The following is a 16,705-nucleotide window of genomic DNA, read 5'->3' on the forward strand; positions in this document are numbered from 1 at the left end:
TATCGAGCTTTTTTTCTTATGCTTGTTGGCTGCATGTATGTCTTCTTTTGAAAGCTGTCTGTTCATGTCCTTTGCCCACATAATGAGGTTTTGCTACATGTAATATATAGTGATCAGAACAGGATCAGGGCAGTTAGCATATCAATCATCTGACACATTTATAATTTCTTTATGTTGGGGACATTCAGTATCCTCTCTCTAGCAATTTGAAACTATATAATATATTAATGTTAACTGTAGTCATCCTACAGTGTTATAGAACACTAGAACTTATTCATCCTATCTATTAATAGATATAATTTTATATCCTTTAACAAATATCTCCTTATCCCCTGTATTAGTCCCTTTTCACACTTTTGGTAAAGACATACCTGAGACTGGGCAATTTACAAAGGAAAGAGGTTTAATGGATTTACAGTTTCACGTGGCTGCAGAGGCCTCACAATCATGACAGAAGGTGAAAGGCACGTCTCACATGGCGGTAGACAAGAGAAGAGAGCTTGTGCAGGGAAACTCTCCTCTTTAAAACCATCAGATCTCATGAGACTCATTCACTATCATGATAACTGCATAGGAAAGACCTGCCCCCATGATTCAATCACCTCCCACTGGATCCCTCCCATAACATGTGGGAGTTCAAGATGAGATTTAGGTGGAGACACAGCCAAACCATATCATTCCACCCTGGGCCCCTCCCACATTTCATATCCTCATTTCAAAATCCAATCATGCCTTCCCAGTAGTCTTCCAAAGTCTTAATTCATTTCAGCATTGACTCAAAAGTCCACAGTCCAAAGTCTCGTCAAGACAAGGCAAGTCCCTTATGCCCATGAGCCTGTAAAATCAAAAGCAAGTTAGTTACTTCCTAGATACAATGGGGGTACAGGCATTGGGTAAATATAGTCATTCCAAATGGGAGAAATTGGCTAAAACAAAGGGGCCACAGGCCCCATGCATATTCAAAATCTGTCAGAGTGGTCAAATCTTAAAGCTCCAAAATGATCTCCTTTGATTCCTTATCTCACATCCAGTCCTGCCCCTGACTCCTGTCACCAAGGTTGCAGCTGCAAGGCTTTCAATTTGAAATCAACTGCTTGTTAAAACATGGGAATGGACCCATCCTGTTCAAAGAATGTAGGAATATGCAGTAACTCTCCTAATAGTTACAAGTTCCTAACAGGAACTGGAGAATCCTTAAATCTCATCAGTTTGAATGTGGTAAAGTATTTATATTACCCTCAGAAATGTCTGCAATTTTGAGAAAATCATCAGTGCTTGCAAGTGAGCTGGAGTTATAGCAGCAAGCTACATGTTTTACCAAGAGTCAAATTTTAAGTTTTTAGCCTGGGCAACACGATGAAACCTTGTCTCTATAAAAATTGAAAATTAACCAGGTGTGGTGGTGCATGTCTGTAGTCTCAGCTACTTAGGAGGCTGAGGCAAGAGGATTGCTTGATCCCAAGGGTTCAAGGCTGCAATGAGCTGTGATTGTGCTACTGCATTCTAGCCTGGGTGATTGAGTAAGACTCTGGCTCAAAAAAAAAAAAAGAAAAAAATTTTTTGATTTTAATTTTTTTCCGATAAACATATCTGTGAAATGTAATAAAAACAGTGACCAAATGGGGATAACATTTTAAAAGTTTCTAAAATCATTTTGTTTTACTGCCACCAAGTCAGATATATGATTTTTTTTTCTTCAAGATGGAGTCTTGCTCTGTCATCCAGGCTGGAGTGCAGTGGTGGGATCTCGGCTCACTGCAGCCTCTGCCTCCTGGGTTCAAGTGATTCTCCTGCCTCAGCCTCCTGAGTAGTTAGGATTACAGGTGCCCACCACCATGCCCGGCTAATTTTTGGATTTCTGGTAGAGATGGGATTTCACCATGTTGGCCAGGCTGGCCTTGAACTCCTACCTAGGGTAATCCACCTGCCTTGGCCTCCCAAAGTGCTGGGATTATAGGCATGAGCCACTGCACCTGGCCAGATATATGAATTTTTAACAAAACCCAAAAACAATTAAAATATCCTGGCATTGGGCTGTGCTTAAAAAGTATGTTAGATTTTACACATGTGTACTGATGAAAATATTTTACTTTTGAGTTAATAAAGGAAATTACATTTAAGTTGTTAAGATCCTTTTATTACAGTTAAAATTTTTGGGATTTACCCATAATGTTGATCACAGAATTATCTCTGTTAATTCAATTTTATAAAATTTTTATCTCTCCCACCCCTATCCCTTTTGTTAAGGAACACTGGTTGATCTAGACCTCAGGTTAAGTACAAGAACTTCCGGATGAGACTAGAGGTCTCTGACTTTTACCGTGTTACTCTAGCCATGCAGAGAATAATTTCCCCTCTGAAGAATTGCTCTGGTACAGCTGTATAGTGATTTTTTTTGTTGAGTTGTAGGAACGGATACGTCTTAGAGAAGATCTCTCCCTGATCTACCTATCCACCCCACCCCCTCCACTTCCTGTCCTCAACACACTGGAAGACCTGGAGATATTAAATTGTCACAGGAGGCAGAACTGACAGGCCCACGAACCTCCTATGTCATTGGCATCCCAGTCCTTTACTTCTACCTTAGCACCCTCAGCTTACTTAGACATCCATGTGCAAATGAACACGGTTGTGTGAATAACCGCTTACCTCTTTTCTCCTGTATCACTCTTTCTTGTCTCTGTGTACCTTTCCCTCTCCATTTGTGTTTTTGTTTTTCCTACTGGTTCTGTCTCTTTCTCCTTCCTCTGTTCTGACCACTGCTCTCCTGTTGCATTAAATTTTTTACTTCTGCAGACAAGAATGAAAGGAATCTCCTATTGGTTTGTTTTTCCTTCCTCTTCCTCCTTTCTTAGTTGGCTGGTATGTAGAATAGCAGTATTATTACAGTCGGAGTTTTTTGTTTGCATGTAACAGAAACTGACTCTGACATACTGAAGTCCAAAACATACTAATGAATTTTCTGGTAGTTTAGTCAAAAGACGGTAGTAGAGGGCTGCTGTGGCCTTCCCTGTTTAATAAAAACTCTTTATGCATTTTAATGGGAGATAGTATTTCCATCTCTCTTTCTGTCTGATTCATTTGTTCATTTTTGCATTGAACAGTCATTGAGCGCCTGGGCCAGATACTCCCTCTGAGCTCTGAGGATATGGCGATGGAGAAGAGAGATAAAATCCCTGTCCTCACAAAGCTTAGATTTTGCTGAGAGAAACAAAAAATAAGATGTCAGTGATAATGGCAAGTTGGTGATGTGCTGGTGACTGGCTGGCTACTTCAGGTTGGAAGCTCAGAGACGCCCTCTTTGGGGTGGTGATGCTGATAAAGAGGAAAAACATTCTAAGCAGAGAACAACACGCACAAAAGCTTTAGAGTGGGAATGAACTAGGAAAGACTGAAGAACCAAGACACAGCTACTGTGGCCGAAGAGGCTGTAATGCAGGCGATGAGGCCACAGTCTCTGCCAGGGGTTGTACACGAGAGCAAGTTTGAATTTTATTCTTCGTGACATGTGGATCTCTTAGGGTGTTGAAATGACCTGATGTACACTTAAAAACAGTTTACAACTCACCTTTTAGAATGTCACTGGAAGCTCTCGGTGGTACAGTTATCTGTGTCATTCCAATTTCTCTTACACTACTATGCCATAATGGTTTGATTACTTAGCCTTTAAGGTTTTCGTGAGGAGTACTTAAAGTGGGGAACTCCTGGGATTAGATCTGAAATGATATACAAGGGATATGCCATGAGGTCAGGAACATATTTGCTTTGTTCTTGGTATTATCCATGGTGCCTGGTACTAGTAACTCGTTGCTGAATGAAGAAATGAATTACCTGTGTGTAGAACTGTGGAAAATTCTCTGCTTCTCTCCTTTTCCTTCTTCCTTCCTCATTTTCCTTACTACCAATAAACCTGCCATGCAAGTCTCGTTGCTCATAGGAAGATGGGGGTGAGAAATTGCTGGCCGAGGTTAAGGGGGGCTATTTTCTGGAAGTAGTGAGGTCTGCTTACAGTAGTAAGCCAGAATAAGAGAGAAGTTCCCAGTTACTGCAGGGCAGGTGGGTGGACTTCCTGTATGTTTTATATATACACGGTATGTATGCAATAGATCTGTTGGTTGGGTTTAAGTTACTTTTATTTAAGCTGTAATTGCCTTCACTTGTTTCAGTTCTGCTGTTTGTGGAAATTAGTAAGCTAAAGTATGTAGGGAACGTGTTTACTTAAAAAAGTCTACGCACATTTAAGAATGATTAATTCTGTTATCTTCTTGAAGGACAATATTGTCACGTGGCACATGTTTGAACAGTTGGGGCTAATGGACAGAAAAATTGCCACAGAATCTTTCCTGCAAACACCTGACTGGTGGCAAAACTCCTTTATCTCCTGCTTTCTCTAAGCAACAACTCTTGTAAATCCTGGAAGAGAACAACCAGTTCCTTGTTTGTGTGCATTGTTTTCTATTCTTGAATGAGTTCAAAGAACAGTAGCTTACAAGTTACTCTGAGATTCTAGACCTGAGATTTTGTTTACATGCTTTGTGGCTTTTGTGTTAGAAGCTTGGATAACATCACACCTGTAAACTTCCTGAAATTTGAAAAAGATGACTGTATTTGAAAAGGCTTCTTAAAAAATTAATTTTAAAAACAGTTTTATTTACAGTTCCTCAGGTGTACGTTCTAGTTACTAAAATGAATACACTGGGTTGCTGGTCTACCACCTTCCCTCTCCTAGGAGATCACAGACTGCCTAATGTTGCCATAAGAACATGAGAAGCAACGCACTCAGTTGGGTTCCATCCCTGGCAAGTTTGGTAGGCTTCCTCCTGTGTGTTCCCAGAAAGTTTATGACCCTTTTTGTTCACTTTTCTTCCCAATTACTTCTTGCCAGTGACAGCAAGAAAATCTCCTCTCGTATTTGCCCAGCTTTCCACTGCCTCAGATTTGAAATCAGCTGTAATCATAATGCCAAATATTGAAGAAAGTTGTGAATTTTGAAGCAGAATTGTATATAATAAAGTACCAATCAAAACATTAGAAATAATTCAGGGTTCACTTTAAAGCCATTATAGATGTATTCCTTGATTTCCTCAAGTTTTTCGAATTCAGCTTTCCCTCAAGTATTAGCATTGAGGGAAGATAATTAACTTAAAAAACTAACACACTTAATTATTTTAGTTTTAATTTTGAAAATGTCTTCTGCTAAATTTTATTTTAGATAGATGATTTTCATGATAATACTGAATATATTATCATTTTGGACTAGCTTAGGAAACTTAAAATCTGAAGATTTTGTCTTTGGGAAAATATTTCCAGAACTCAAAACATTATCCTTGGCCAGGCACAATGGCTCACACCTGTAATCCCAGCACTTTGGAAGGCCAGGGCAGTAGGATTGGCTGAGCCCAGGAGCTTGAGACCAGACCGGACAACATAGTGAGACCCATCTCTACTTTAAACCAAAAACGGGAAAACGACCAAAAAAACTCACATTATCTTTTACAAGTAAATGTTTGGACTGTAATGTATTTGCAATTTAAGGACTTTCTATAATTGCTAACAGGTGTTAAGAGGATTTAAACATCTAATCCTGATCTGTTATAGCAGAGCTGCATCACCATCTTTATTACTAAGTTACGGTTCTTTGCCTTCTAAACTTGATCCAATTCAGTCCTGGGTTTAAATAACATACTTTTTTCATTTTCTTTCTTCATTTGGAAAGTTTTATGAAATGAAGCTCATACTATACCCAGAAGTAAGCAGTGAAACTCAGCACCAGGGGTTTTTAACATGAAACCATTCGGTTTGGGAGTATGTATTATTCAAGTGATATTCTGGAGTGAGTCTGTTTTTGTGTTTTATATAAGGACTGGCTTCTGATGATGAAGGAGAGATGTTCGACAGGGTTATATTTAGCTGCAAGTTGTAACATGACAGTACTGTGCTCAGCTTGTGTGAGACTAAGGGACTCAGGGTTTGTTTTGGACTACACATTTTCTTCTTTCCTCCTTCACTGTGTCCTTTTAGGTTTCTGTGCATGAAGAACACTGGCTTCATGTTACCTCTGTTTGCTTTATAAGGGTTAGGGCTAGTTTACTGTGATGCAACCAGCTCAGTGAGGTCTATGCTGGTACATGAACTCACCTCTAGCAGAAGAGAACCATTGTGTCGCTTCGAGAGTGACAAGAGTGTTAGCAAGAGATACGCATTTGTGCTGGCTGTAGCTGTCAGTTCTGGAAGGATATCTTTTTAGGCCGATTATGAACATTCTGGTTCTAATCAAATTAGATGGGAAGACACACATGGCTAATATTGTCTGCAGTTCTCCTAAATTGCCCATCAAAAAGCTCCCACTGGTTTCGCTCTAATTATACCCATGAGAGGGGTGAGAGAGTGTTTCTATTCTAAACGAATTGTCAAATAAATTGAGTCTACTCTTTGTTGACTGTATGTTAAATCCCAGCTTCAAATTAAACTGTAAAGAGATGTCACATGAGGATATTTCAGAGCAAACAGCACCTCAGACAAAAAACATAGCCATTTCTAGGCCTCATTCTCATAAAGATTCTAATACTGAAAATTGTTAAGTATTTTTAGGGTAGAAATAAGCGATGGAGATAGAGACCTGATGTCAGGTTCTGCATGACTTCTATAATTACCCTTGACTTCATATTTGTTAAGCAGATACATTGTCTTATGCTTTGCTGACTTCATAAGCTGTGATTTATAATGGACTCAAAACTTGAAGAACAGGAAGAATGACTTTCTTTTGCAACGAGTTCAACCAAAGACTGTAGGAAACAAAACACATTCATTCTTATTCTGTTTTAATTAGACTATTTAGCATGATAGATTTAAAATAGACTGAATATAATATAGGCTTTAAATACAGTTGTGTTTCTCATTTGTAATCAGACTGACCTAATTCATATATGATCATTTAACACTGAATATTTCTATTTCTACAAGCAATTAGAACAAAGTAGAATCATTTATGCATTTGAGAAATGTATAACTTTTTCCTATTTTTAAAAAATTATAAAGTTGAATATAGATATTGTTTTCTGAGTCACTGGATATAATGGGAGGAAATGATTAAGAAAATAATGTTGCTAAAAATAACAAAATTAAACATTTTGTTTGTGCTTGTGTATCACAGTTAATGCTGTCTTTAGGAAAAAACAGTTTATAAATTAAGAGCCCTGACATTAGGGCCGGGCGCGGTGGCTCACGCCTATAATCCCAGCACTTTGGGAGGCCGAGGCAGGTGGATCACGAGGTCAAGAGATCAAGACCATCCTGGTCAACAAGGTGAAACCCTGTCTCTACTAAAAATACAAAAATTAGCTGGGCGTGGTGGTGCACGCCTGTAGTCCCAGCTACTTGGGAGGCTGAGGCAGGAGAATTGCTTGAACCCAGGAGGCGGAGGTTGTGGTGAGCCGAGATCGCGCCATTGCACTCCAGCCTGGGTAACAAGAGTGAAACTCCGTCTCAAAAAAAAAAAAAAAAAAAAGAGCCCTGACATTTAAGAAGTCTGAGAACCAAATTTTGGGAGCCAATGAAGAGACTTTAAAAGTTTTATGTTTCAGCTTTTTGCAGAGTTTTTTTGCCTTGCAGTGTGTTTTTATGCTGGATCTCTTTTCATGGACTTCTGTGGTTTATTCTTTGCAGGTAACTGGTGATTGCTTTCCTTTCCTAAAAACAAATCCAGCTTGGTAATCTTATTCTTTTGTTCATGAGAAGTTCAAATAGAAAAAAGGAATACAGTGCTAGTAACAGTAACTCACTTCTGTTTCCACGTACTTTGTTGGAGGAAGACATGGGCCACCTCAGGGATCTTCTGATATTTTGATAATGGGTTTGGTAAAGCAGGGGCCTGTGGCATTTATTTTATGGATGTTGATACTAAGGCATCAGGAGACTAGGGAAGCTGTTTGAAGAGTCAGAACTGAGAGTAGGATCAACACCTGTACTCTAACATCAGAGGGTTGAATGAAATCATGGTCTTATTAGGGACATTTACAACCTCATGTTCTGATGTTTGTTTACATAGACGGGCTTTAGGGTGAAGGTGTGAGAAATAATAGTACTGTGGATCCAGATTCACCCAGAGACAGATTGGGGAAAGGAAAGAAAACATTTCGGGACCAAAATATATCTCCTTTTTGTTATCCCTTGCTATAAAAGAGCTATGTGCTAGATATAATTTTGAGCACTTTACATACATTATTAATTCATTTATTCTTCCCAACAAACAACCTTATGTGATAGTTAACAATTATTATCCTCAGTTGTACCTAAGGCGATGGACGCATAGAGGGTTAGTACCATGCCACTCATGGGGAAAGAACCTGTGTCTACGTCGTGCTTCCCCTCATAGAAAATGCCCACGATTTGTGCAGTCGTCCAACATTTTTTTGAGTACATGCTACATGCCAGGCATAGCGTTGAGTCCTGCAGATAAAAAAGAGATGGAAACCTTGCTCTCACAGCCTGCTTGGGGAGACAGGCTAAATCGAATAACCACAGAAACAAACTGGTGTATGAATTTAAAGGAGAAGGGCAGAGAGCTTTGAGAACATGAGGCAGGGGCCTGATCTTGTTGGGTCGCCTAAAAGACAGTTCACTTTAGAGCTGTGATCCCAAGGAAGGGGAGGAGGTGGGTGGCTAAACACGGCCATGATGCAAGGTAGGTTCAAGCTGAGTCTGGTCACTTCATGGGCCATTCCCAGCCCCCTTTAGAGCCCTTGAAGTCAGTGCCTTTAAACTCCATAATGGAGATTGCAAACTCTCCTTGTGCCCTCATATGTGTGTAGGTTCCTATACAAATTTTAAGTGTTAAGTAAATACATATGCTGATTGAATTGCAGTCATCTGTGGTGATTTGTACTCTGTAGTCACAGCTACTTGGGAGGCTGAGGCAGGAGAATCGCTTGAACCTGGGAGGCAGAGGTTGCAGTGAGCCGAGATCGCACCACTGCACTCCAGCCTGGGCAACAGAGCAAGACTCCATCTCAAAAAGAAATCCAATAACCAAAAACAAAAAAACAAAAACCCCTTAAGTGCCAGAAGATATCAGGTATGTTTAGGGACGGGTAAGGAGTCCAGGCTAGTGGGTAGGGTTCATTTGAGGAAAAATGACAAATTCACCTGAAAAGGGAGGCTGGGGCGATATCTTGGCAAAGGTTTGGCAGTCTGGGCTGGGCTTTTTGAGCAGGGTTGAGACTTTCTGAGCCCTGCTCTGGAATGACTGGAGTAGGCAGGAGGTGTAGGCAGAAAGAAATGGTTAGTCCTATAATAGTGGTAAGGGTTTGAAGTAACGTGATGATGATTGTCGTAGAAGAAAGGTCCAGGTAGTTGACTGGGGAGCTAATGAAATTTAAGACTCAGGGCCTTTTCTTGCTCAGTTCCCTCTCTCAAGTTGTTGGAGGGACAAATTTTTGTAAACTTTGAAAAGATGTTTGTGTCTTCCATCTTCACTCCCCAAACAACGTGTTTCAGCCTCCCAAACCTGGATCTACCCCACAGTTGAAAGAGACTGTGGATGGCTGGGAGCGGTAGCTCATACCCGTATTCCCAGCACTTTGGGACACCAAGGCAGGTGGATCACTTGAGGCCAGGAGTTTCAGCCTGGCCAACATGGTAAAGCCATGTTTCTGCTAAAAATGCAAAAAAAAAAAAAAAAAAAAAGAAAAAAATAGCTGGGCGTGGTGGCATGTACCTGTAATCCTAGCTACTTGGGAGGCCCAGATGGGAGGATGGCTTGAGCCTGGAGGGTGGAGGTTGCAGTGAGCCAAGATTGCACCATTGCACTCCAGCATGGGGGACAGAACCAGACCCTGTCAAAATTAAATGAAATGAAATAAATAAACTGACTGTGACTGTGGAGAGAGAATCAGACTGGGTATTGACTTGATGTGGGTATCACAGTGATGGAGAGGCCAGGGTCAAAGATGGCTTTTGAGAATCTGGGTCTGGCTGACTAGGAGGAATCTTTCTTAAGAAAGGGGGATGTTGGGAGCAGCCAGTTAGGGTGCAGTAGTTTCAAGCCAAATGAGTGTTCTGCACTGGTTAGCTTCAGCAGGGAAAGAAACATTTTCTTCTTAACATCTGCCCACCCCCATCCTCAATTGCAGTCTTGCAAGCAGGATAATTTTAAGTTACATGGTGCTAAGGAAAGGACACAGCATGATTGCTGATTAATGGGCTACAGCCCGTAATGTCCACATTTAGTATTCTGTGTATGCCAAACCTAATTGTCTGAAACTTGTAAAGGAACTCTCTCCTTTTTTGGTGTAAGTCTTCCGTATTTGGTAAATCTTAGTGCTTCTATGCTATTTTAAAGTTGTAACATCTGTTTTCTGGAAGTTGTATTTTGAAGGAATTTAATTGACGCAGACATGGTTGGAATGCTAATTTCAAAGCTATGGTGTCAATGTTCCAGTGGAAGCACCTACCTGGGAAAGGCTATTCTCAGCATTTGTTTCCTGTTTTTTAAACAAGTAAAATATTAAACAAATAAAATTGAAGAATGCGCTTTCAGATGGCCAAATTGAATCCTCAAGAGTATTTTCACTTTCCAAGTCACAAAACATACATATGATTAATGTAGGAGCACAGATTTTGTTTTTTATATATATTATATATATAATATATATATATATATAGTGTGTGTGTGTGTGTGTGTGTGTTGTGCTTTGCAGAAAAGCTTTTTTTGTAGGAAAATGTATATATATAGTGTGTGTATGTATGTGTGTGTGTGTGTGTTGTGCTTTGCAGAAAAGCTTCTTTTTTTGTAGGAAAATGTATATATATGTGTGTGTGTATATATATAGTGTGTGTATGTGTGTGTGTGTGTGTGTGTGTTGTGCTTTGCAGAAAAGCTTCTTTTTTTGTAGGAAAATGTATATATATATGTGTGTGTGTATGTATATTGTGTGTGTGTGTGTGTGTTGCGCTTTGCAGAAAAGCTTCTTTTTTTGTAGGAAAATGTATATATACATGTGTGTGTATATATATAATGTGTGTGTGTGTTGTGCTTTGCAGAAAAGCTTCTTTTTTGTAGGAAAATGTATATATACATGTGTGTATGTGTATATATATATATAGTGTGTGTGTGTTGTGCTTTGCAGAAAAGCTTCTTTTTTTGTAGGAAAATGTATATATATGTGTGTGTGTGTATATATATAGTGTGTATGTGTGTATGTGTATGTGTGTGTTGTGCTTTGCAGAAAAGCTTCTTTTTTTGTAGGAAAATGTATATATGTATGTGTGTGTGTGTGTATATATATATTGTGTGTGTGTTTGTGTGTGTGTTGCGCTTTGCAGAAAAGCTTCTTTTTTTGTAGGAAACAACAGCACCTAAAAACAAAGCTAAAAGCATAGGAAAGTTTGAGGCAGATGTCCCCAGAGAAAGATCATTAGCAAAGTCATGACTGAAAGTCTGGTTGAGACTTCTCTATGAAGCCATTTGTTTTAAGAATCACCCCTTGTGTATCAGAGAGATTGAATTATCTGAGTATAGAAATATAGTTGTAAATTCCAAAATACTTCCGAAATTCACATATATTATTTTTGGGCAGGCTTTAAGGATTTAATGACTACAGAATTTAGTTTAAAAAATGATTTAGAAGTATTTGCTGATGAATTCTCAGAGGATTCTATATAACTTCTTTATGTTGGTCTGGTGTTCCTCTATAAAATTAGCACAAACATGATATTGTTACATTGTTTTGCAAGGTGTAGTAAACACAAATATTTAAAATGATGTTAGGTATTTTAATATTCATTTATGTATAGACTCAGTGGGGTTTTTTTCCATTTATAGCAATGATATAAAACATTTTACATCAAATTGCTTTAAGTTAAAAGTAAATGTCTGTTTAGAAAGAATGGTAGTGCATGGTGGTACACATGGAAGAAGCTGGGAAAGTGCATGATTAACTGAAGTTTGGACAACATTGGCTTACTGGTAAACAATATAAATTATGCTGGTTTGTAGTAGGGTAAATTTTATTATGCTGTTTAACAAAACCTCATAGCTGTTGATAATATATATGTTAAGATACTGGCTCTTTAAAAACCTTTTATTAAAGAAACTAAAAATTATTTATGTCCTTGGTACCTGGAAGTTAATTAAACAGAAAAAAGTCACTTTAACTGGGTGACTCCTGCCTCAGTTAAAAGTGTATGTTAAATGGTATATTATTAATATGATGTTTAGGACTTCTTGGCAAAAGTAGGGCAATTTTATCAAAGTGCATGTGCCACTCACTAAACTGATGTGGTACACCAAACTAACTGTGCAAATGCTTGTGTTAAGTTGTATTAGTCAAAAGTTTGGGGAAATTTTTTGGTTTGGGTTTATATATGTTAATACCTAGTCAGGAAAGCAGACAGCATATTATTTCTTTCCCCTTAGGAACAGAAAAGGAAAAATCAAGATATTTAGAAGATGCTTTGAAATTAATTTCATTCAGAAAATATTTTTATGATTCTGCTGAGAGAAGGCAAAAATATTTTTAGAAATATTAGAATATCTGGTAACAAATTTTTGGGCATGAAATATAGATTTTATTTTTAGAACAAGTACACAGGAAGTTGCATAACTAATTTAATTTATATTTAAAAACAGATTTGTGTATGTAAAAAAGACAGTGTGTTGATAGTAGAAAGATAAGCTAGAAAGTTCCTCTTTCTCCTTCTGATCCTTCCCCAGCCCTTTTCCTTAAAGACGACTATAAGCTGTTAACAGTTTGAAGTCACCTAAGTTTTAAAGTCAAATGGAATGAAATGGCATTTAGGAACTTGAAAGAGTGGAAACCTTTTTTCCAGACCTATGCTACCAACTGAGTTTATATTTTCAGGCAGTTTGATGGAATTGCTGTGGGCTTTGGAGTCAGCCCATTGTTTGAATTCTATTTTCATCCAAGAGCAACAATGCGAGTTTGGAAAGTTCCTTACCTTTTTAAATAAATGTCACTTTTCTTCTGAACTTTCATGTAGCCTAGTCTGTCTCTCTCCTCTCTCTTTCTATTTTTAATAAGGAGACATGTCTAAGAAGATCTGGTGTAAGAATATATGACATATTTTATCATGGAAAAATGGAATTTGGTATTTTAATGACCCAGCATGCATTCACGCAGTAACGCGCTCGCTCATCAGGAGAACGTTTCCCTACTTTGCCCAAATACTCCCTTCAGGTTGTGAAAGGTCAACCTGTAAAAGATGCCCCAGGAATCTTCCTGGAATTTAGATGGCCTCTGTTGGGTTTCACTTTGCACTTATTAATAATTGAGCACTGGGATAAAAATAAAAACAAAGGGTCTCATCTTACAGTGTGAGAACATGGGCCATGTGTGCTGAATCATGCAGGTAAGATGAGGAGTAAAGCCCTGTGGGGTAGCCAGTCTACAGAAGCATTTCATGTGGGCTGCTGCCGCCCTCTTGTAGAATGATTGCCTCAAAATTAAAGCAAATTAACGTAATTGCTCCTGAGGAGGAAAATGTATTTTTGCTTTTCAAAGGTTGTTGTCTAGGCTTTAATTATCTAATCCACACACAGAAGCTTTCTACAAGCAGCCTTCCCTTTTAGCAACCAGTCAGCTTTCAAATACTGCAGCATCTTTAGGCTTAAGAAATCGCTGCATTATAACTTACTCTGTTGCATAACCTACCCCTTAGGGTACGGTAAAACCTGTTGTAACGTTGGTTACTGAAAACGGTCTTTAGAGCTAGTGTTGGTTTAAATGGAGTTTTGTAATTATTTGAGCGGCAACTAGAGTCACGAGTCTCCATTTCTAGAATCTGTGCCCCTTGTCTAGCAGCACTTTTAGTTACTTCCTTTCCATTACTTTTTGTTTCATATTCAGCAAGCTTTAGTTGGTGTTCACTTCATCAGAACTTCATGTTTACTTGCCAAATGAAGATGGGGTTTTGTTACTAAGGTTGGAAGTATTTTTAATCTATTTATTTTTCTTTCTTTAGAAAACTCAGATTGGACTCCTTTTCTAGTCCTGAAATATTAATAAGTAAACATGTAATGTATTCCTAGTGAAATAGCTTAAAGCTCAAAGAAGCTTTGTAAGTAGAGGAAAACCCTGCTGTTAGGAACCGAGACTCTGCCATTCTTGTCATTGAACTGCTTAGGGTTTTGATGATGGGACATGTTAAGGAAATAATGCCACTAATTTTAGTAGAGAAGATTGTAGGAATTAAGCTCATTTCTAACTATAGAGGACAAGGACCAATGCCATCGGCTCAGAATTGAAAAATTAAATTGCTCTTGGAATAAAACCAAACTCTCCCAGTGGTTTGTATCGCTCTTCACATTCCGGCCACTGCCTGGCTTTCTCTTACACCCTCTCCCCTTCTCTCAGTCCTGGCCATACTGATCTCCTTTACCTCCAACTCACCAAGCTCCTTCCCACCTCAGGGACCTTGTCCTTGTCATTCTCATGCCTGGAAAGGCCTTCCTCCTTTCCTTTAGCTCGTCCTCTGGCTCTTCCCCTCCAGATCTCACCCTGATCATCACCCAGAGACCCCTCCCTGACTACTCTGACTCAGGCAGCCCCTTTCCAGGCCCCTGTTTATCTCCTTTTCAGCACTTACCTTAGACTGTATTTATTTTTGTTGATTATTGTCTTTGCCCCACAAGTGTAAGTTCTGTTAAGGGAGGTGCTGGTACCTGATACAATACCTGGCATATACTATATACTCAGTATCTGTGTAGATTACATGGAAGTTGTTCACTGGTTTTAAGGGCTTCTTTTTTGTTTGTGTCTTTGTTTAAGATTAGTTTATCTTGTTGGACCAGAGGGATTTATGTAGCTTTAGTATCAAAATCCAAGATAATATGTTTTCCAATACTCTTACCTGTACACATTTTCACCCATTTTATCGTGATTTTATTGAGCATTTAGAGAGCAACACTGGGTTTCCTCAGAGTAGGCAGAAAACTCAGTAGATACCCCATGGGTATTGTGCTCACTGTGAGAGTCCTTTCAACATTTATCATGCACTGAAATAACTCACGGCAGATCTTCGATGAAGGTCAAGGAGATGTGCACTGGTCTTTGGTGAGCACACTGTATATTACGAGGGTACAACGGTCCCTGCCATTGTATCAGTTCAGTGTGGCTTTGTAAAGAGCCCAGGTTGGCCTCTTCATGGATCTGCCCTCTGTCTCTAAGCTTACCCACGGAGAAGACCAAGGCTGCCGCTCAGCTTCATGCTGAAAAGGAAATGTTGGCAGGTTGTTGCTTTGTGAAGTTCAACAGCATCGCCGTAACAGTTGTCACTCTAAGTGGAGGAGGTGAAATGCAACTTTGGTGAGTAATTAGTTTTGTGTCATTCTTTGGTGTTCTAAATGTTGCTATTTATCTGTCTTAGGTAATCTATTTAAAGAAGACACCAGAAGAAGCCTACAGAGCACTCCTTTCTGGCTCAAATCCCCCCTACCTTCCGTTCAGGTACAACTCCTGGTGAGACTTGGGTTAGACTCTTGCTACAGAGCTGGATACTTGACACTTGGGTTATAGTGTTTTTTAATTGTCTTAAGATGATAACCGTGATGTTATATGGAATGAAATGAGATGGCAGTTTTTATTATTTCATTTTGTAGAGTTTTCTCCCCCTAGCTAGCAAGAATAAAATAGCTTTCTTCTTGTAGGAATTAATTTTTTTCCTTGAATCCTTTCTACATCTTTACAGTTTATGTGATGCACACAGAGTGCCCGATTTATAAGCTAATAACCATGTCAAAGTCTGTTGGATTTCATTAATCTACGTCATTGATTCATCCATTGATTCTTTCATTTCATGAGCTCTGGCCACATGTCAGAGGCTGGGGATATAGAATAAGACCCTCTAAGATTCTTCAGGAGCAGATGTTTAGTGAGGACCCTAAATCACCAGTTTTGCACACAAATCTGACTGACATCCTCAGGAAGCCTTTCTCTCATTACTGTGTTTTCTAAGTGTCATCAAAAGAGGGTCTTTAACAAATTTGGGATGAATTTGAGCTCATTTAAAAAGTAGAAGGGGTCTGGGTGCAGTGGCTCACACCTATAATCCCAGCACTCTGTGAGGCCGAGGCTGGCAGATAGCTTGAGCCCAGGAATTCGAGACCAGCCTGGGCAACATGGTGAAACTCCATCTCTACTAAAAAGACAAAAATTAGCCAGGCATAGTGGTACGTGCTTATGGTCCCAGCTACTCAAGAGGTTGAAGTGGAAGGACTGCTTGAGCCTGGGAGGTTGAGGCTGCAGTAAGCCAAGATAGCCTCATTACACTCCAGCCTGGGTGACATTTCTCAAATAAATAAATAAAATAAAAAGTAGAAGGGACCATACATCAAAACCCCCATAACACCTCTGCTAGAATTGTGAATGATTCTAATATTTTTGCCTTTTATGTGTCCAAATCTGCAAGCATGTGTATTGCTTATTATTGTTATATTACCATCATTAGCCAACACAATGAGAGAAAGGAATGGGAGTGACTGGGGAGACTCTGCTTGTCTGTCTTCCTCTTTCTGCTGTAAACTCTCAGAGGGCAGGCCCCAGCACCTTACACTTAAACGCATTTTTAGTAAATATTTGAATGATACAAATTCAATATTTGAATACATTAATACATTAAGACTAAATTCCTTAAGACTTAAGGGATTCTCATTCTGCTTCTGAGATCATAGGAGGTAGCTGTCAGGGTA

The 16,705-nt window shown here is 39.1% G+C and overlaps 1 protein-coding gene across 4 annotated transcripts in view; it reads left to right on the top strand.

Annotated features, from left to right (window-relative positions):
* Positions 1 to 16,705, top strand: part of CDC14A (cell division cycle 14A) — a 179,987-nt gene that overhangs the window by 57,107 nt on the left and 106,175 nt on the right. For all 4 annotated transcript variants that reach the window (XM_064371087.1, XM_012466467.2, XM_012466466.2 and 1 more), the window contains one exon: positions 15,385 to 15,464. In XM_064371087.1, the coding sequence (XP_064227157.1) occupies positions 15,385 to 15,464 (80 nt within the window). The remainder of the gene's footprint in view (positions 1 to 15,384; positions 15,465 to 16,705) is intronic.

Source organism: Aotus nancymaae, unplaced genomic scaffold, assembly GCF_030222135.1.
Source record: "Aotus nancymaae isolate 86718 unplaced genomic scaffold, 86718_ANA_hifiasm-v0.15.2.pri h1tg000117l, whole genome shotgun sequence".
Lineage (NCBI taxonomy): Eukaryota > Metazoa > Chordata > Mammalia > Primates > Aotidae > Aotus > Aotus nancymaae.